At 36.4% G+C, this 21,926-nt stretch overlaps 1 protein-coding gene across 1 annotated transcript in view; it reads left to right on the top strand.

Annotated features, from left to right (window-relative positions):
- Positions 1–21,926, top strand: part of MORC1 (MORC family CW-type zinc finger 1) — a 164,215-nt gene that overhangs the window by 21,063 nt on the left and 121,226 nt on the right. The window contains exons 7-8 of the mRNA XM_046658774.1: positions 3,284–3,443; positions 5,195–5,300. Coding sequence (XP_046514730.1) covers positions 3,284–3,443; positions 5,195–5,300 — 266 coding nt within the window. The remainder of the gene's footprint in view (positions 1–3,283; positions 3,444–5,194; positions 5,301–21,926) is intronic.

The following is a 21,926-nucleotide window of genomic DNA, read 5'->3' as shown; positions in this document are numbered from 1 at the left end:
TGTTGGTTAATGAATCTCTGTCTAGTTGTAACTTAGAGGAGAGAAACAAAGGGAACAACTCACTCTGCCATGATGCTAATGTCACTCTGGATTATCATTTTAAAAATAAATAGAATATTGTATTCAAAGACTTGGGACACAAAATATAAAGAAATTGTAGGTGAAATAGACAAACTTAAAACTATAACTCTAGTGACTATAATTCCAATTCATTTGATGACCCAAAGCATTTTATTAATTTGCAGTATCTAAGTTATAGCATTATGAACATCAGTTATAATTCAATACAGCAATTACAGATGAGGAACTGCTATCTGCCTAGTGCGGACAGACCCTGTGGAAGGTAGAAAACAAGGAGAAGACCATCTGACCATCAAACTGTTTTCAGCCTTGTCACAAAATAAGACAGACATATATGAATTGGATAAATAACAAAATGAAGTTGTTTAAAAAGAGTGCTGTTCAATGACTATGTGTTCCTGCTGTTATAAAATTGTCAAGAGCAATGATGTGGATGGAGAGATTAGAGAGCCTTAAGTGGTCAATGAGGGTTTTATGGAGAGAGTACAACTTGCAGCTGGAAAGGTTGGTATGTGGAGAGCAATGGCATGCAGCGAGTCTCCAACCTGGAGATGAGTGTGGGGTTTGGAGGGACAGTGTGGAGATGTGAGACTGTCCACCAGGAGCTCAGCAATCCCATTGCCAGCAGTGGAGTGGGCCTGGATAACAGAAACAATTTATAGGCAACAGGGACTAGCTGAGTGGGATTCTGACATGAGGAAAAGTGATGCTTTAAGCATTTATGTTGCACTTTATGTATGTAAAGGGCATGGGTAATTGGGCTAAAGCTGAGGTTATAGTTTTCTTAAAATGGGCCATTTCCTTTTTTCTTCTTATAACTAAAACTGGCAACCCTTGCCCCTTTCCACTTCCACAGTGATAATCTCTTTCAACAATGTTAGCTTATTTTCTTGATGTTTTCCTGATATCACTATGGGGTGCTATATTGTTGCTTCTTGATTTGATTTGGGCATTATCTATTAACCTCCCACTATGAAAGAGGAGGATTCATCTATTTTTTTCTCTGCTCCTATCATACATACACACTCTTCTAATTCTCTACCCTCAACATAGCTTGATTGTAATTTTGGTTATGCCAATATTTAGTATTTGCATTATAAGACTGTATAAACATTATTCACAATAATGCCATGTCATAAACTATGATTTTTTCCTTTTCCTGCACAGCTGTTTATTTTCCCTGGAATTAATAATCATCTGCTTAGTGTTCTATTTTCTTATCACTGTCACTGAGTATTTGCTTGGTCTTCTATGTCTTTGTCATTCTGTTATTCCCAGTCTCCAACTACTCTCTTATCATTTCCGCCTTCCTGAAGAATTCTGCTCCAGAGTCTTCTCGTGTGCTGCAGCTCACCCTTCTGCTTTTCAAGGGTGGCGTTCAGCTGCCATCTGGGATCTGCCCCTGCCATGATCCTGGCGAATCTCTTCACCTCTCTTCTCTGTCAAATCTCAGATCCTAAATCTCGTATATTCCTTTGTAGCTTGCTCCCTCTTCTTGGTGTTACATAATCTACAGTAGCTTTCTTAGCAAAGGTGCATAAGAGGTAACATATTTTGAAATCTCACATGAATGAAGATCTTTTTAGCTTGCTCACACACTTAAGGATAGTTTGGCTTGGTGTTATTTCTTGTTTGGAATTCATTTTCCTTCAGAATTTTGAAGGCATTGCTCCGTTATCTTCTAATGTCGGGTATTACTGAGAAGTCCAAACCCATTTTAATTCCTGAACCTCGTATGTGACGCATTCTTTTACTTTTCCCCCTCTTTCTGAAAATCAGTAGAATCTCTTTTGTCCCCAGTGTTCTGATTTCAATGTTTTGCCTTTGAATGGGTCTGTTTACATCCATTGTGCTGGGCTCTTGTTGGATGTTTTCAGTCTGGAAACTCATGTCCTTCAATTCTGGAATATTTTCCTGTAACATTTGATGGTTTTCTTCCATCCGTATTCTTTGTTCTTCTTTTGAAACTCCTTTCTTAGCTCTTGGACTTCTGGAATTCTTTCTTTGATATTCCTATCTTTTCTCTCCTATTTTCTGACCTTTGTATTTCTGTTTTGTTTTCTGGGTGATTTTCTAACATTTAGCTTCCACCTCTTTTATAGAGACTTTATTTTTACTAATCATATTCTTAATTTCCAACAAGTCTTTTTTGTTCTCTTTTTTTCATGGATGCAATATTTCCTCTTACAGCTCTGAAGATATTAACAGTGATTGATTTTTCCCCCTTCAAATTTTCATCTTCCTCTTATGGTTTTTGTTTCCAGTGAGTTGCTGTGTTTATGCTTGTTTATCTGGTCTCTACTATCACATTAGATGCTTTTCTTAGATGGCAATTGATCCTAAATAATTTAAACATTAGTCCAATAAAATGGTGATTGAAAGCCCTGAGAGAGTGGGTGGAGCTTAGCAGCTGTGAGTGTTACCAATAATGAGGTCCAGCTGGGCTGTTTTACTGGCAAGCCCTCAACGTAATTCTCTTTATGTCTTTCCTTCTGGGCTGGTCAGATTTCTCAGGCTTCTGCTTGCAGGCCTAGCTGCCAGCTTTCTGGGAGCCAAATGGAGAAGAGATCTGGGTTCTCAGCCTCCAGTGTGCCTACTTTCACTTAATCCCTCTCATCTCAGTAAGATCCCCCGACAACTGTGCCTGTCCTCTAATCCAGAAATACTTTATTCCACTCTTTCCAGAGAATAAGCTTCCGGTCCCTGTGGAGGTGGCGGAGGAGCTATTGCCAGATGGAGATCTAGATGCTACCTCTAGCTCTCTTCTTCCTTTTACCCCACTTCCAGAATTAATTCATGCCATCAATTTACGAACCTTCTAGGGGATTCTGAATTGTAGATCAGGCTGGTTCTTCTCTTGTCTGGTTTGGGCTTCGGATTGGTTTTCATAGATCAGCTGTCATCTACTTTTCAACTTCTAAAATGCTGATACTGTGTTTCCTCTGCGTTCTACCCATATTTCAATAGGGAGCTGAGGTAGGGTCCATCTGTCCCCACAATCCACAGTGGAACATTTTGGAATAAAAGTCTGAGGGTATGTATTTGTTATGTGTCTCTTCCTTATAAAACCAGAATACAGGGGGAAATAAACTTTTAACTTTGTATTATATAGTTTGGCTGGATGAAGAACGGACTGAATTAGGGTCAGACAAAAGGTTGATTTGTGTATTTCATAGTAGAATGATGTGTGTTTTTTTTATAGGTTGTGGTTCCAATACCTTCATGGTTAACAAGAACCAGAGAATCTGTCACAGATGATCCTCAAAAATTCTCAACAGAATTGTCTATAATTTATAAGTACTCCCCGTTTAAAACTGAAGCTGAATTGATGAAGCAGTTTGATGTGATCTATGGGAAATGTGGTAAGATCATCAAAACTCAGAAATTTTGATGAAAGTATTCGTTTGCCATGTCTCATGAAAAACACTATAAATATGTTTTCATATTTTTTCTATTTATAATGTCATGTGGAATCTCACATGGAGTAGTTGTTCATTTTATCCATTTAAGTCTTGTCTTAAGAGAATCCAAACATGAATGACTCTTAAGTCCCTGACACTGGGAGAAAGGTTTGTACTTGCATGAGCTTGGTGAAATTGGATGAGAGAGGATGGTACAGGCTGTGACCGCAGGGCCTCCATGCTCCCTGCATCAGAGAGCAAAGTTTGGAGGTGCTCATCGCAGCCTCTCAGATGAGATGATCCCAGATTTCTAAGAGAGTTAACAACTTATAAAGTAAGGAATCCGGGCTTCTGGGCCAGTCTTTCTCCAGACTTCCACCACTTTTCATATCTAAAAGCAAAAACAACCCTACTCTGGAGAACGCCATGTGCATTTTGCTTTTTGCAACTCCTTAATTTATATAATGTTTATAGTGAAATTCTTTAAATTTTCTTCTCTAACCTGTGGCATTTTGTTTAAAGTGGTGTTTTACATCATCCTTTTCCCTTTCTCATAGTGGAAAAGTAGTGACAAATAAATATTCATTTTATTAACATATACATGATATACTTTAAGGACAGTTAATGTAATCTCTTAGTTGACTTCTAGTTGTGAAATACTTGTATAAATACTAATGAAGGGTGTGCTATTTCCTGCATACTCCTCTAAATGCTTCATAAAAATTAACTCACTTACTCCTCAAGACAATGCTTTGTTTTATAAAAGTATCTCATGAAGTCCATTGTACAGATTAGAAAAGGTAGGTTCAGAGAGGTTAGGAGATGTATCTGAGGTCATTGCACTAGTAAATGGTTGATCCTGGATTTAGACACAGGCATTTAGGCTCTCAGGCCAATTCTTAGCTACTGTGCTCTTCTCCCTGTGTTTAAGTACTGCCAAAAAAAAGTGTAATTGGTTGTTTTTTCATTTCTCTGACGGTCCTGTTTGTCTTCATATCACGATAAATTTTGTAAAGAATTTGGACTTGTTTGTTCACTGTGCTGTAGAGCAAGGGTCAGCAAACGATGGCCCACAGGTCAAATCCAGCCCCACACCTGTTTTTGTAAATAAAATTTTATTGGAATACAGCCACACTCGTTCATTGATGTATTCTCTATGGCAGCTGTCCTGCTACAACGGTAGAGTTGAGTTGTGAGTAGTTGCGGCAGAGACCATATGGCCTGCAAAACCTCAAATATTTATTACCTTACCCTGTACGGAAGAAGTTTGCCAACAACTGTTATAGGGTCTAAAAGCAATCTTTCATATTTGTACAAATTTTTAAAACTCCTCTTTGTTCTTATGTGCATTGATTTCTGTTCCCCCAGTGAGAGCTTTACCTATAATACAAATTTGGCTCAGGCACCTAACAATTTTCATTATGCAAATTATGAAAAGGGTGCCAAAATTTAAGAATCCACATTGAAAGACTTATAGTGAATTGAGTAATAATAAGAAGCACCATACTGTAGAAACTCAACACTCTTTGGCAGAGAGGAGAATTTTTTTGTAAAACGTATGTCTTGGAACTTATCCAAGTATATTATTTACTGAAGTACAAAAGGAAGTTTGGTCCACAGCAGGCTTAATTCCACAGATGAGATAATAGCACCATGACTAATATCTAGTGTAGTTAAAATACTGACAAGTCGAATGTCTATTTTTCTACTAGGTACTTTGCTGGTTATTTATAACTTGAAGCTTCTGCTTAGTGGAGAGCCAGAGTTGGATGTTAAAACTGACAAGGAAGATATCCTGATAGCTGGAGCTCTTGAGGAGTGAGTAACGTGTGTGTTCGACACAATGTCTCTCAACAATGGCAGTGAGCTGGAGTTAGGAACCCTGCATCCTGCTTCCAGGTCTGAGGCTACTGGGCCTTAGCACTAGGACAATTCATTGTACCCCAGTTACAGATGAAGTAAGTTGGGCTGGGCCACGTATTCCCGAACCTGTGAGCCTCTGAGTGACCTAGGCAGCTTCTTAGGAAGCGTAGGATCCTGTTTCATGTCAGACCTAGTATTTTTCATATGTTCTTCAGGTGATTCAGAGGGACCAGCATGTTTGGGGGCCACTGGACTTTGAGATCTTTATGATTCTCTAATTCCAAAACTCCTGGGTTATGAACCTGACAACTGAAAAAAAAGGGCCGGAGTTCATTATTCATTACAGAGCATTAAAAATAGACATCAGTATGGTATGAAGCAAAAAGGAATATGAGCAAATAATAATTCAGAATGGCCCCGTGAACTGCATATTTGCAGTATATAAATAAATAAACACATTCATTTTTCTTGGCTATTAGGGATCCATAGGACAAGAATGAGAAAGCACTGAGGGGCCTGGGAGAAATAATGAAATAGTGAATGAATCTAGTTTTCTGTAAAATAACTTTGTATTTAAAATTTATTCGCTTGAGCCTGCAGTTTCTTAGTGTCAGAACCCCAGAGCTAGAAGGGATTTTTTAAAGGAATTTAACCCCATATGATTCATGTTATGTACCAGTATTGTCCAATAGAAATATAAGGAGAGCCACAAATATGAACCACCTATGTGATCTTAAATTTTCTAGTAGCCACATTAAGAAAAGTAAGGGAAAAAAAACAGGTGAAATTAATTTTAATAATATTATTATTTAGTCTGGAATATATAAAATATTCTAATTTCAATTTTAATACAAGAAATATTAATGAGGTATTTTACATTCTTTTATTCCTACTAAGTCTTTGAAATCCAGTGTGTGTTTTACACATATGGCACATATGAATTTGAACTATTGCACAGTAGCCGCATGTGGCCAGTAGCTACCATGTTGGACAGTGCAGTTTTAGACCAAGATATTAAGACCCAAGGCCACATACCAACTTAACAGAGAACTCCTTTTTTTTTCGCCTTTGAGATGAAATTTAGAAAGTCCCTTCCACAGTTAGAAAATTTAATGTTTGATAACATACTTTTAGATGATCTTTTCTACTTTCTTCTGATTTATATTTTTTCTCATTTCATTCCAACATGGGGAATTTTTAATTTACACAGAAATGGAATTTGTTTTCTTTTGGGGAAAAAAAATCTAGCATAATTACTATTGTGCAAATTCTGGGAAGCCTTTTGCCAACATGAATGTACCAGTACCAGAAAGGACGCGCAGAGTTGTTCCTGGCACCTCCATTACTATCTCCCGCTGGCCCTGCCCTTTTGCTTAACAGCTGGTTCCAAAGCCAATATCTCATGCTATTTAAAAGCTTTGAGTACAGATTTTCAAACAGTTATCTGTCGGAGTGGCTTGGCATTTCAGTGCTAGCATCAGGAAACAATACATTATGAGAGGAATAATTTGACAGCTGATTCTTTGGGAAAAAGTTCTCACTGTTTCCAGATTGTTTCACGAAGCCAGAAGCTTCTTAAGCCATTTAGGCAGTTAATTACAAAATAAAGAAAATGGATCAGATCAAAGATGTGTACAATTCCCCTTTGGAACATTGACTACATTGGATTTTTTGGTTTGATTTTTCAGCAAAATTTTTCATAGTTTAATCGCAAGAAAAGTCTTTTAAATACAGGGATGGGATTTTATGAAGGATTATTGTGAAGAGGAGACATAATCTCTGTACCAAGGATGCTGTATGTTTCATGACATCTGATATGAGTACCATGGTGGTACCAAGAAGGGGCAGCAATACCACCTCCTGGGGGGTAGTAATGCCACTTTAGTTTTCTCCTCTAAAAAGTCAGTGGGTTCTGACGTTAACACCCCATTCCTCTTCACTAAAGGACTGGAAAAGCATTAACTCTTGGGGCTAAAAGAATACTCCTCGTCCAACATGGATCTTTTTATGATACCTCTTCCATTTATGACTTCTGACATTTGAAATTCCAATCAAGTACAGTTTACATAATCTTGATTTCGAGAACAAGTAGTTTGTAACATAAATCCTTTACCGTTTCTTTTCCTTGTGGTTACTCTTTGCCCTTAAAGCCACTGGGCTTGGTTCTACATCTGCCCCCAACAAGTTTCAAACCTTGGAACTATGTAATTTTCACCTTTGGTCTTAGATGTTGTAATCCTGCTGGTTCTGAAAATAATTTAATTTTCTACATAGAAATAGGAAAATTAAAGCTTTCAGTCTTTTATTTGGCCTTAGAGAAGAAGTTTTCTGGTATTATTTATTTTCTTCCAATGTTGTTTTTCATAAAATCAAAAGTGAAACAATATTTTTAAAAATTTTTAAGAAAAGAATTTACATATCATAATTGATTATTAATTTTTATTATTCCATCCTTGTGTTTCTTAAGTGCAATTTCTCATTTTTCATTTATGATTTGCTCCTAAACTTTATCCAAGTTACTATATAGACTTGATAAGTCTCATTTCATAACGATTTCTTAATAAGTGGTTTTATAATAGTCCATTGAATTGATTCATCATAATTTACATAACTATTCTTGTATTTTTGGATACTAGCATTAGTCCCAATGTTTCATATTATTTATGAATAATGTTGAAATAAACATATTCATGCAGATGGATTGTTTTATTATTTTGAATTATTTTCTTAAGACAGATTCCCAGGAAAGGAACTACTGAGTCAGAGTCTGAACTTTCATATGGTTCTTGTGACTATTTGGTCTCAGTTTTAAACTTGGCAACCAAACCCTTTATCATTCTGCTTTGGGCAGAGGCTCTAACAGTAGTGATCAGACCATTGGCAGGGCGTTGTTTCAAGATGACAATAACCTCATGAACATTTCATTAGGAGTGATGTTCAAGCACACAGGCGGTGATGGCATGTGCTTTGGCAACGTCATTCTAAGGACAACCTGTTTTCACTTATATTTTTAAAAAACATGTAGATAGATAACAGTCATCTCAGAATTTCGGAGTGCAGATGAGGCAGAAGTTTGCATTTAACGTGTGCTGTGTTAAATTGGGGTTGGAGTCTGTGAATGTGGCATGTGGAGAGTGCCAGGGACTCATGCATAGGTCCCAGGGGAGTGTGCAGAAAGTGAGTTGTATCTGCAGTGCAGGGGGAGAATCATGGTGAATTATCTGTTGTGTTAAAGTTAGGCAAATTTCCCTGAAAGGGAAGACGATGACATGAAAAATAACTTTGTAAGAAATCAAAGGAAAATCAAGATTTTGGAACAAAGATGGAGGAGAAAGGGCTGAGAATGCTGAATATCAAAGAAAATAAAAATGAACCAATGACAGGAAACATGATGTTTCTTCAAGGCTGGCGTAGACAATGTGTGTTTATTAATTTATGTTGTGGTCATTTTTCAAACTCTAGACCAAGTCCTGCATCTCAAACCTTTTATAGTTTTTGTCCCCACCAGGTTGTATTTTTTTCCTCTGAAATAGTCCATTTCTGCCAAACAAAATCTTTAGTTAATTGGTTTTCTCCTTCCCTCTGGTGGCTGTTAGTAACCTTCAATCACAGTTATACAGATGATTAAAATTGAGAGTCGTTTTTCAAAGGTCCCATATTGATTGAGTGTGGTAGGACTGAGCAAATGGAAGATGGTAGGCTGATGGAGGCTTTTAAAGTGAGTCAGTGCCCATCTTTACCCCATACGTGGTTAGTATAAATTGGCATCTGCAAAATCTGTGGGGTTGTAATTCTACACCGGCATTCCTTACTCAGAGAGTTTGCGTAGATACCAGGTTTGGAATTACAATTCCATAATTCAGATGTTTTAAATTTCATTCATAGGACATAGACTTCTTTATGTGGATACTAGTATGGAATTATAATTTCATAATTTAGATTTTGAAATTTCATATAAAATATGCCACTGACTCCTGGATCCAAGTGTTAGTTTTCTTTGTTCTCTCCCATACCTCACTCTTCCTTACTGTTTACCTGGTGGCCCAGGACTAGTTCCAGCACCATTAATGTTTGGGGTAGAGGCTGGGGTGGGTGTGAAGGGAACGACTTCAAGGAGGACACAAATACTAATTCATTTAAAGCTATTCAAACCTGCGTAAATACGTAAATCAACATAGTAGTGCTTCCTTATTTTCTACCTCAGTGCCCTCAATCTCTCTTCTCCTACCGTAGAAGTTATTCTGCAACTTGAGTTTTCTCAATGCCCCCATTCTCACCAAGATTTGATATAATCAATATTTTAAAATTTTGCCAGATTGATTAAATATTTTTATGCACTTTGTTTTCCTCCTGATTATTGACAGCACTGAGTATATTTTCGTGTTTTTTTGACACTTACTTTGCTTTCATAATTTTCTTGTGTCTTTTGCTTGTATTTGTATATTTCCATTATATAGTTTTTCTTATTGATTTTTAGGAACTTTTTATTTAGTCTAGCTGTTATTACCTTGGATATTACATGCAAGGAAAATATTTTCTCCAATCTGACACTTGACCTTTTTATTAACTTAAATTTTTTTGAGATAATTGTAGACTCATGTGCGGTTACAAGAAATAACACAGAGTGAGCCCTTGTACCTTTTACCTGGCTTCCCCATTGGTGGCATTTTATAAAACTGTAGTACAATATCACAAATGGGATATTGACATTGATACAATGCACCAAGTTTGATGCAAATCCACCAGCGCATCAGTACAAGGATCCTTCCTCTTGCCTTTTATAACCACACGCACATCGTTTCCTCTCTCCCCACTTGACTTTTAAAATTGTTAACACTGTCCTTTGTGTTACAGAAAGTTTTGATTTTGGGGGGGTCACATCTGTCAATATTTTCCCTTATGTACTTCTTACTTTTGCATTGGTAAACTCAGATAGGCCTTTCTTAAATATATTTTCTTGTCATTCCTTTTAATATTCGTAGTTTATTTCTGTGAGCCTTTTAATCTGTCTGGAATTTGTTTTTGAAAATGGTGTGAAGTGTGTGCGTGGGGGGACAGATTAATATTTTCCTAATGGATGTAGTGTTTTTTAAATTGTTCAACATTTTCTACTTATTTGAAATGCATCCTAATATAAGTTAAATTCCCATCATATGTGAGTCTGTTTCTTGATGACCTATTCATTTTCATACCTTTTTTTCTATTCTTTCCCCATTAGAACTTTTTAATGGCTATAGCCTTCACAATGTGTTTTGATATTTGGTAGGACAAGAACTCCTTAAATATTCTTTTAAAAATATTATTGGTTATTCTTGCAGATGTTCTTTTCTATATGAATTTTTTTTTTTTTTTTAGATTTTATTTTTTCCTTTTTCTCCCCAAAGCCCCCCAGTACATAGTTGTGTATTCTTCGTTGTGGGTTCTTCTAGTTGTGGCATGTGGGACGCTGCCTCAGCGTGGTCTGACGAGCAGTGCCATGTCCGCGCCCAGGATTCGAACTAACGAAACACTGGGCCGCCTGCAGCGGAGCGCGCGAACTTAACCACTTGGCCACGGGGCCAGCCCCTCTATATGAATTTTTAAATCAACTTTTCAAGTTTTGTTATAAAAGATGCTCCTGGGATTTTGATTGGTAGTCAGTTGAATTTATAGATTAATTGGGGGAGAACTGACATTTATGTTTTGGTGGTTTTTTTCTTTTTATTGAGGTCATAATTGTTTATAACATTGTATAATTTCAGGTGTACATTATTATATATCAGTGTCTGTATAGACTGCATTGTGCTCACCACCAGTAGTCTAATTTTTATCCATCACCATATATATATGCCCCTTTACCCCTTCTGCTCACCCCCGAAATCCCTTCCCTTCGGGAAACCACTAATCTGTTCTCTTTGTCCATGTGTTTGTTTGTCTTCCACATGTGAGTGAAATCATGTGGTGTTTGTCTTTCTCTGTCTGGCTTATCTCGCTTAACATAATAACTTCTAGGTCTATCCATATTGTTATGAATGGGACTATCTTGTGTTTTTTATGGCTGAGTAGTATTCCATTGTTTATATATGCCACATCATCTTTATCCATTCATCAGTTGATGGGCACTTGGATTGCTTCCACATGTTGGCTGTTGTGAATAATGCTGCCATGAATATAGGGGTGCATAAATCTCTTTAAATTGTTGATTTCAAGTTCTTTGGATAAATACTCAATAGTGGGATAGCTGGGTTGTATGGTATTTCTACTTTTAATTTTTTGAGAAATCTCCATACTGTTTCCCATAGTGGCTGCATTAGTTTACATTCCCACCAGCAGTGTATGAGGATTCCCTTTGCTGCACATCATCTCCAACATTTGTAATTTTTTGTCTTGCTAATTACAGCCATTCTGACAGGTGTAAGGTGATATCTCATTGTAGTTTTGATTTGCATTTCCCTAATAATTAGTGATATTGAACATCTTTTCATATGCCTGTTGGCTATCTCTTTATTTTCTTTGGAGAAATGTCTGTTGATATCTTCTGCTCAATTTTTAATCAGGTTGCCTGGTTTTTTGTTGTTGAGTTCTATTAGTTCTTCATATATTCTGGAGATTAACCCCTTGCAGACATAATATGTGGTTTGCAAACATTTTCTCCCACTTGGTGGATTGTCTTTTCATTTTGTTCCTGGTTTCCTTTGCCTTTCAGAAACCCTTTAGTCTGATAGAGTCCCATTTGTTATTTTTTTTTTTATTTTGTTTCCCTCGCTGGAATAGACACTGCCTTCAAAAAGATGCTGCTAACACCGATGTCAAAGAGTATACTGCCTATATTTTCTTCTAGAAGTTTTGTGGTTGCAGGTCTTACATTCAAGTCTTTAACCCATTTTGAGTTCATTTTTGTGTACGGTGTAAGGTAATGGTCTACTTTCATTCTTTTGTATATGGCTGTCCATTTTTCCCCAACACCATTTATTGAAGAGACTTTTCTTTCTCCATTGTATGTTCAGAGACTTTCCTTTCTCCATTGTATGTTCTTGGCTCCTTTGTTGAAGGATAGCTGTCTGTAGGTGTGTGGTTTTGTTTCTGCACTCTCGATTCTGTTCCATTGATCTGCATGTCTGTTTTGTGCCACTACCATGCTGTTTTGGTTACTATAGCTTTGTAGTATGTTTTGAAGTCAGAGATTGTGATGCCTCCAGCTTTGTTCTTTTTTCTCAGGATTGCCTTTACTATTCAGGGTTTTTGTTGTTGCCTATAAATTTTAGGATTCTTTGTTCTATTTCCGTGAAGAATGTCACTGGGGTTCTGATTGGAATTGCATTGAATCTGTACATTGCTTTAGGTAATGTGGACATTTTAACTGTTTATTCTTCCAACCCATGTGCATGGAATATCTTTCCATTTCTTTATGTCATCTTTGATTTCTTTCAGTAATGTCTTGTAGTTTTCATTGTATGGGTCTTTCACCTCCTTGGTTAAATTTGTTCCCAGCTATTTTGTTCTTTTTCTTGGGATTGTAAATGGGATTGTATTCTTGAGCTTTCTTTCTGCTAGTTCGTTATTAGAGTGTAGAAGTGCAACTGATTTTTGGAAGTTGATTTTGTACTTGCAACTTTGCTGTAGTTGTTGATTATTTCTAATAGTTTTCCGATGTATTCTTTAGGGTTTTCTGTATATAGAATCATGTCATCTGCAAATAAAAAGAGTTTCACTTCTCTTCTAATTTTCATAGCTTTTATTTCTTTTTCTTCCCTAATTGCTCTGGCCAAAACCTCTAGTACTATGCTGAGTAAGAGTGGTGAGAGTGGGCTCCCTTGTATTGTTCCTGTTCTCAGGGGAATGGCTTTCAGTTTTTCACCATTGAGTTGATTTTGGCTGTGGGTTTGTCACATATGGCCTGTATTATGTTGAGGTCCTAAAATCATTTTATTGAGAGTTTTTTTTTTTATCATAAATGGATGTTGCATCTTGTCAGATGCTTTCTCTGCATCTGTTGAGATGATCATGCAATTTTTATTCCTCATTTTGTTAATTTGATGTCTCACATTAATTGATTTGCAGATGTTGAACCATCCCTGCATCCCTGGTATAAATCCCACTTGATCATGGTGCATGATCCTTTTAATGTATTGCTGTATTTGTTTGCCAATATTTTGTTGAGGACTTTTGCGTCAGTGTTCGGCAGCAATATTGGCCTGTAGTTTTCCTTCTTTGTGTTGTCCTTGTCTGGTTTTGCTATCAGGGTAATGTTGGCCTCATAGAATGAGTTAGGAAGCATTCCATCTTCTTCAGTATTTGAAATAGTTTATAAGGATAGGTATTAAATCTTCTTTGAATGTTTGGTAGAATTCTCCAGAGGAGCCAGCTGGTCCTGGACTTTTGTCTTTTGGGAGGTTTTAATTACTATTTCAATCTCTTTACTTTTGATTGGTCTATTTGGAGTCTCTATTTCTTCTGGCTTCAGTTTTGGGTGGTTGTATGAGATTAAGAATTATCCATTTTTTCTAGGTTATCCAGTTTGTTGGTATATAGTTTTTCATAGTATTCTCTTATAATGCTTTGTATTTCTCTGGTATCCATTGCTATTTTTCCTCTTTCATTTCTAATTTTATTTATTTGAACATTCTCTCTTTTTTCTTAGTGAGTCTGGTTAAGGGTTTGTCATTTTTATCTTCTCAAAGAACCAGCTCTTAGTTTCATTGATCCCTTCTACTGTTTTTTTGTTGTTGTTGTTGGTTCTATTTCATTTATTTCTGCTCTAATTTTTATTATTTCCTTCCTTCTGCTGAATTTGGCTTTGTTTGTTCTCCTTTTTCTAGTTCTGTCAATTATAGTTTAAGATTACTTATTTGAGATTTTTCTTGTTTGTTGAGGTGGGCCTAAATTGCTATGAATTTCCCTCTTAGAACCACTTTTTCTGCATCCCTTAAGAGTTGGTATGGTGTATTTTGATTTTCATTTTTATCCAGGTATTTTTTGATTTCTCCTTTGTTTTCTCCCTTGGTCCAGTGGTTTTTCAATAGAATGTTGTTTAGTCTCCACATATTTCTGACTCTCCCAGCTTTTTTCTTGTAGTTGATATCTGGTTTCATAGCATTAAGGTCACAAAAGATGCTTGATGTGATGTCAGTCTTCTTAAATTTATTGAGGCCTTGTTTCCCAACATATGATCTACTTTTGAGAATGTTCCATGTGCACTTGAGAAGAAGGTGTATTCTGCCATTTTTGGATGGAATGTTCTATATATATCTATTAAGTCCACCTTGTCTAGTTTTTCATTTAATTCCATTATTACATTGTTGACTTTCTTTCTTGATGATCTATCCATTGATGTAAGTGGGGTGTTGAGGTCCCTACTATTATTGTGTTGCTGTTAATCTCTCCTTTTAGATCTGTTAATAGTTGCTTTATGTAGTTTGGTGCTCCTGTGTTAGGTGAACATATCTTGATAAGTGTTAGATCCTCTTGATGGAATGGCCCCTTTATCATTATATACTGCCCCTCTTTGTCTCTCATTGTCTTTTTTATCTTGAAGTCTGCTTTGATATAAGTATGGCAACACATACTTTCTTTTGTTTGCCATTTGCTTGGAGTATCATCTTCCATCTCTCACTCTGAGCCTGTGTTTGTCTTCAGAGCTGAGATGTGTTCCCTGGAGGCAGCATATTGTTGGGTACTGTTTTTTAATCTGCCAAACCACTGTGTGTCTTTTGATTAGAGAATCATTCCAGTTACATTTAGGGTGATTATTGATATGTGAGGGCTTAATACTGCCATTTTATCTCTTGTTTTCTGGTTGTTCTGTATTTCCCTTGTTTCTCTTCCTATGTGTTTCTGACTTCCATTTCAGTTTGTTGATTTTCTATGATGGTTGTCTCTTTATTTATCATTTGTGTCTCTGTTCTGATTTTTTGTTTAGTGATTACCATGAGGTTTGTATAAAAGAGCTCATAGATGAGATATTCAATTTTCTGATAACCTCTTATCTCCATTAGCCTAATCAGCTTCCCTCTCTTTCCTCTTCCCTTTCTAAGTTATCATTGTCACAAATTATTCCATTTGGTGTTGTGAGTTTGTGATTAAAATAAAGTATTTATAGTTATTTTTCATGCTTTCCTTCCTTTTATCTTTAATGTTACAATTAAGTGTTTGTTAACCTGTTCTGATAGAGAGCTGCAATTTTCTGATTTTGTCTATTTATATCCTTGCTCAAGGCTTTGTAAATATTTTCCTTTTAGTTTCAGATATGAGGGCATTCTTAATCATCTTTTGTACAAGGGGTCTTGTGGCAATGAACTCCCGCAGCTTTTGTTTACTAGGAAAGTTTTTACTTCTCCATCATATCAGAAGGATAGTTTCACTGGATAGAGTGTTCTTGGCTGAAACTTTTTTCTTTCAGAATTTTGAATATATCATTCCACTCTCTCCTGGCCTGTAAGGTTTCTACTGAGAAGTCCACTGAAAGCCCGATATGAATTCCTTTGTAGATTATTCTCTTCTGCCTTGCTGCCCTTAATATGTTTTCTTTGTTGTTGACTTTTGCCTGTTTTACTAATATATGCCTTGGAGAGGTCTTTTTGCATTGATGTAATCAAGAGTTCTGTTAGCTTTATGTACTTGTAATTCCAGTTTATTCCCCAGGTTTGGGAAGTTCTTAGCTATTATTTCTTTGAATAAGCTCTCGGCTCCTTTCTCCCTCTGGAATATCTATAGTCTTTATGCTGCATTGCCTAATTGAGCTGGATATTTCTTGGAGAGTTTCTTCATTTTTTTTTTGGTCTTAGTTTTCTCTTCTCCTCCACCTGAAGGTTGTCCATATTTTTGTTCTCTATAGTGCTAATTCTGTCCTCCTTAATGTCAGCTCTGTTTTTTAAGGATTCTACATTGCTTTTTATCTCATTCATTGTGTTTTTCATATCCAGCGTTTCTGTTTTTTTTTCTTTAGAGTTTCAGTCTTCTTTGTGAAGAACTCCTTATGCTCATTAATTTTATTCCTGAGTTCATTGAATTGTCTTTCTGAGTTTTCTTGTAATTCATTGAGTTTCTTTATAACTATTTTGAATTCTTTGTCATTTAAATTGTAAATTTCTGTGTCTTCAGGATTGGTTTTGTCTTGTCATTTTTCTTCTGGTCTGCAGCGTTAGTGTATTTCTTCATGGTGTTTGATGAAGTAGAGTTTTGCCTGCATGTAGTGGTAGTGTGGTCGCAGATTCCACCTGTCACCACTGAGGGAGGCAGAAGATGTCTTTTCTGAACCTGCTGCATCTGCTGGAACTTGTGCCCATTTGCTGGAGGTTGTGCCAGTAGAGCTCATCTGCGTTTGCTGGCTGCCACTGCTTGGCAGGTCCCTCATGCAGGCCCAGGTGCTCTGGTGCAGGTCTGCTGCTATGACCGACTAGCTGAGCTGGTGTGCCACTTGGGGGAGTGGAGGGGTGCTTTCTTGTGTGCATGCACCTGCTCTGCACTCTCTGGTAGCCCATGTGGGCTGCTGGTCTTGGTGGGTGCACCCACACAGTGGCCTAGCTTCTCCAGTGTGGAGCATTCGTGTGGGCAGGGGTATAGCTCTGAAAGCGAAAGCATTCCTGCAGAGGCCTGCCTACTCCTCTGTCTCCTCCCAGGGTCACGTGCTGGCTGCTGCATGAGGTCCCATTCTGCAGATTGCTGCTGCTGGTGAGGAGAAGGAGATCTTCTTACCTCCTTCCACTACTTTCTGAGGAGCCAGCACCCCCACCTTCAGATATCTGGCTGCATGGGTCTCTCAGACGTCCTGTTGTGTCGTGTGGGTGTCCTCTGTTGTCTAGTGAATGTCCTTTTGGTTGTATCTTAGTGAGGAGAAGCTACAGGAATAGCTCATTCTGCCATGATGCTGACGTCACTGTTTGGATTCTTATTCCAATCTTCTTTTACATAGTTGAGTGGAGTTTTGCAACATCATAGTATATCATATTAAGTAAGAACAAGGCTTTGGTAGTTAGACTGTCTGAGTTCAATTTATAGTTCCACAAGATGTGTTATTATGAGGAAGTTAGTTAACCTCACAGAGCCTTGATTTAGTCATCTGAAAATAGTAATAATAATAATAGTAGTATATCACAGAGTCATTGTGAAGATTGTGATCTATGATGTGAAAAGTGCTTAGAACACTACCTACCACATAGTTTGTATGCAATAATTGTTAGCTGTTACTATTTCTTCATATAGGTCTTACATTTCTTGTTAGGTTTATTCATAGGTATTTTATGACTCTTCTTGGCATTCAAATGAGATTATTTTCTCCATTGCTGTTTATAATTATTTTTTCATTAGTATACAGATAGGAAAGCCATTGGCTTTTCCTGTTAATTTTATATCTCACCGTTTACTGAATACTTCTGACAGTTTTCAGTTAGATTTTCTATATAGTTTTTACTTGCAATTAGTGATGGTTTTGTGTCTTCATTTCTGTTACTCATACTTTTTATTTCTAATTTCTTGTTTTAACTAGTTAAATAGAAGTGATAATAATAGCATACATTTTTGTTTTGTTTTTGTCTTAATGGAATTCTTTTATGTTTGACCATTAGGTGTAGTATTTGCTCTAGTTATTATTTCTTTTAATCAATTCCTTTTGTTAAACTGAGGAAGTCATTTTATTTCTAGTTTACTGAGTGCCTTTTATTTATTTTTCACATCAGGAAATTGGTGTTAAATTTTAATGAATGCTTTTTGACATTTGTTGAGGTGATTTAGTTTTGTTTTTCTCCTTTAATCTATTAAAATAGTATATGATTATAATAATTTATTGTGTTGAACCATCCTTGTATTTCTCAAACAACCCCAAGTAATTCATGATGTATTATTCACTGTGTTAATTTTGCTAGTATTTTATTTAATATTTTTCACCTTTGTGTTTACGCATGAGACTGGCTATATTTAGCTTTTATTATCCTTGCCTTTTTTAGTATTGGTATGTAGGTTATGGTAGAATGAGTTAGGAAGTTTTCACCTCTTTTTTTTTTTATTTGAAAGAGTTTATAGAAAATGAGTCTTTTTTTTGCCTAAAGCTTTGGTAGAACTTCCCTGAAAAATCTGTGGTCTTATTACTTCCTTTCCACTTTCATTACTTTTCATTTGTGCTGTAACGATTAATCTGTTTAGATTTTTTAATTCTTGGGCAAAATTTGTCATGTATAAATTTATAATTTATAATTATACAAACATTCATTTTATTTAGATTTGCGAATTTGCTGCTATAGAATTTTACATAAAATATTCTTATAAAATTCCTATTTTCCTCCAGTTGTATAGTTGTGTCCATTTTTGATTATTTTATCATGTGTTTATGCTGTCTCTTTTTTTCTCGGCCAAAGAAGTTTGATTGTTACAACTGTCTTTAAAAATAAAACAATTTTGGATTCTTTTTATTAAGTCCACTGGGTTTGTATTAATTATATATTCTTTTATTTTCTTCTAACTTCTTTTGATTGGTTTTATTTCACTTTTTCTACTTCCTTGAGGTGTATATTTTATTTTACTTTCAGTCTCATTTTCTAATCTAAACTATTGAGGCTCTTATTTACCCCCTGCATTATGGTTATATTCTACAGGTTTCAAAATGTAGAATTATCATTGTTGTTTATTTATAAATAGTTTATAAATTCCATTTTTATTTCCTCTTTAGCTCAAGAATTAATTTTAAAAGGTATTTTAAAAATCTACAAGTATATAGGTTTTTTGGGGGAGGTGTCAAATATCCTTTTATTATTATTCTAATTTTATTTTATAGTGATCAGAGAATGTAGCTTTTATTATGTCTTCTCTTTGAAATCTGTTGAGCTTTTCTTGTGGTCTAATCTTTTAAACATTGGAAAAAATGTGCATCTCTGATAAGGACAAATTCTATTACATCAAGCTTTTAATTAAGTTATTCAAATATTCCATATCTTTTTTCACCCTTGATGCCTCAATTTCTGATAGCAGTATGTTAGAATCTCTTACACTGCCTGTGGATATGTCCATGTTTCTACTAGTTTTTCTTTTTTTTTTTTTTGAGGAAGATTAGCCTTGAGCTAACTACTGACAATCCTCCTCTTTTTGCTGAGGAGGACTGGCCCTGAACTAACATCTGTGCCCGTCTTCCTCTACTTTATATGTGGGATGCCTACCACAGCATGGCATGCCAAGCGGTGCCGTGTCCGCACCCAGGATCCAAACTGGTGAACCCCAGGCCGCCAAGAAGCGAAATGTGCGAACTTAACCACTGTGCCACCGGCCTGGCCCCCTCTACTAGTCTTTGCTGTATATGTTTATGAGTTGTTAGACTTCCGGCACATATATCGTTTTGTTTAAGTGAACCTTTTGTTAATATAAAATATCCTTCTATGTTGCAGTTAATCCTTTCCAATAACTTTCTTTCTTTCTTTCTTTCTTTCTTTCTTTCTTTCTTTCTTTCTTTTTTGGTGAGGAAGATTGGTCCTGAGCCAACATCTGTGCCAGTTTTCCTCCACTTTGTATGTGGGACACTGCCACAGCATTGCTTGATGAGCAGTGTGTAGGTCTACACCCGGGATCTGAACCCGTGAACCCTGGGTTGCCAAAGCGGAGTGCATGAACTTAACCACAATGCCACCCAGCCAGCCCCAACTTTGTTTCTATTTTTGTCTAACATTAACCTATGTTTTCTTTCTTTTAGTTAACTTTTTTTACTATATATTTTGCCACTGCTTTATTTTCAACAGTGCTGTTTTGGTTTGCCTCTTGTAAATGACCTATAACTAGATTTTTGACTCAAAGTGCTTTTATCTTTTAATAGGAAATTTGTTTGGTTCATATTATTATGACATCTACTGTGGTTGGACTTACTCTGCCTTCTTATTTTATGTTTTGTATTTACTTTGCTTCTTTGGTTATTTGCCTGCACTTATTTGGTTTTTGTTTTATTTTGTTCTGCTTTATTTTTCCTTTCTCCTCATTTGTGAGATTGTTTGAGTTGTGATTGTTTTTTCCAAGGAGAAAGGTTCATGATTTTTATTCCAATAGTTGAAAATTGTTTCACTTTTTTCTTTCAGTGGATCACCTTTACATTTTAAATAAACATATCTAAACTTATAGCTTTCTTGTCAAAGTGCAGACTTAGTTAGCATCTGTATCATATCACAAGTAAGTCAGGGCCTTAGTATGCTTTTATTTCTCTTCCTTACCAGTTCCACTTTTTTTTGATTATTTTATCTAGTATTTTTTTTACAAATTTTTACAATATTTTATCATACCCTGCATAAATAATTATTTAGACTAAGTTGTAAGATTTATTATTTTCTTTGCTTAGCACACTGTTTTCCATCCCATATCTTCTTCATTTATTTTTTAGTTCATTTGCTGGACTATATTCCCTAATAATTATTTCAGAGTCAGTTGGAGGTAAATTTTCGGAAGCTTTGTATCCTTAAAAGTGTCTTTATTTTTCTCTTCCACCTCAGTATTTGTTTACATGAATAAAGAAATATTGGTTTGAAAATGGCTTCCCTCAGAGCATATTGCTCATTTGACTTCTTGAATTCTTGTTTTTAATGAGAAGTCTGATGCAGATATGATTATTGAATTTTTGTAAATTACTCACTTTTTCTATTGGATGGCTTTAGGGATTTTTTTAATGTTTATTAATTCCCACCACATGTCTATTTGTGGGTCTTGTCTTTTTGTAATTCTTCATACTCAGCAATTGGAGGAGTCTTCCAACTTAGTTGTTCATATTGGCTCTGCCTTCAAATAGATTCAGACCCACCACCTGTCATCTCCTCTACTGCTATGATCCTGGTCCAAGCCACCACCGTGTCTCACCGGGGTTACTGCGGAGGTCTTCTTACTGGTCCCTGATCTCCTTGCTTCCACCCTTGTCTCTCTAAAAACTGTTCCACTCCTGGCCCAGAGCAGTAGCAGCCAGAGCAGTATTTTAAAAACTGTCCGTACAGAATTCTCCAATGACTTCCCATTTCACTTGGAGAAAAAGCCAGAGTCTGTATAATATTCTGTGGCATCCTGCATTATATAATCACCTATTGTCTCTCTGACCTCCTTTCCCCTTTTCTCATTCCTCTCTAGGCACACAGGCCTCCCTACTCTTCTTCCTGGGGTTTCAGCAGGAGACTGAGATGTGTTCTTAGTCTGCCAACCTGATTCTATTCTATCTATGCCTTTGATTTTTTAAAAAATATTCCTTTACATAATGGCATGGTCTGTCAGCAGAGACATTCAGGTTAATTGAATGGCTTGGGGCCATTTGCACTCTAATGCCATATAATTTATTCTGTGTATACTGTAGGTACATACAGAACTAGGAAGCGTGGACACCAGATCCTTGAATCCAGTTCTGTGGGTTAAGTTGAAGGAATCAGAACCTCAGGCTTATAGGCAGGTGGGGTGTGTGGAGGCTGGGGCTGCCTGAGTCCATCTTCTAACACTCACCACTCCAAGTCCCATTGCAGCACAGGGCTTCAAACCAATGGACCTTGGAGGCAGGGTGGCACATTATAAAAAGAGTGGACTTTGTAGTTTCTTAGAGCTGGTCTCAAGTCCTTGTTCTTCCACTGAGTATCTGTCTGACTGTAGATAGATTCCTTTTACATT

The sequence above is a fragment of the Equus quagga genome, chromosome 4, assembly GCF_021613505.1.
Source record: "Equus quagga isolate Etosha38 chromosome 4, UCLA_HA_Equagga_1.0, whole genome shotgun sequence".
In the NCBI taxonomy this organism is placed as follows: Eukaryota; Metazoa; Chordata; class Mammalia; order Perissodactyla; family Equidae; genus Equus; species Equus quagga.
Note: the sequence above shows the minus strand (reverse complement) of the source record. Positions and strands in the feature narration are given on the sequence as shown.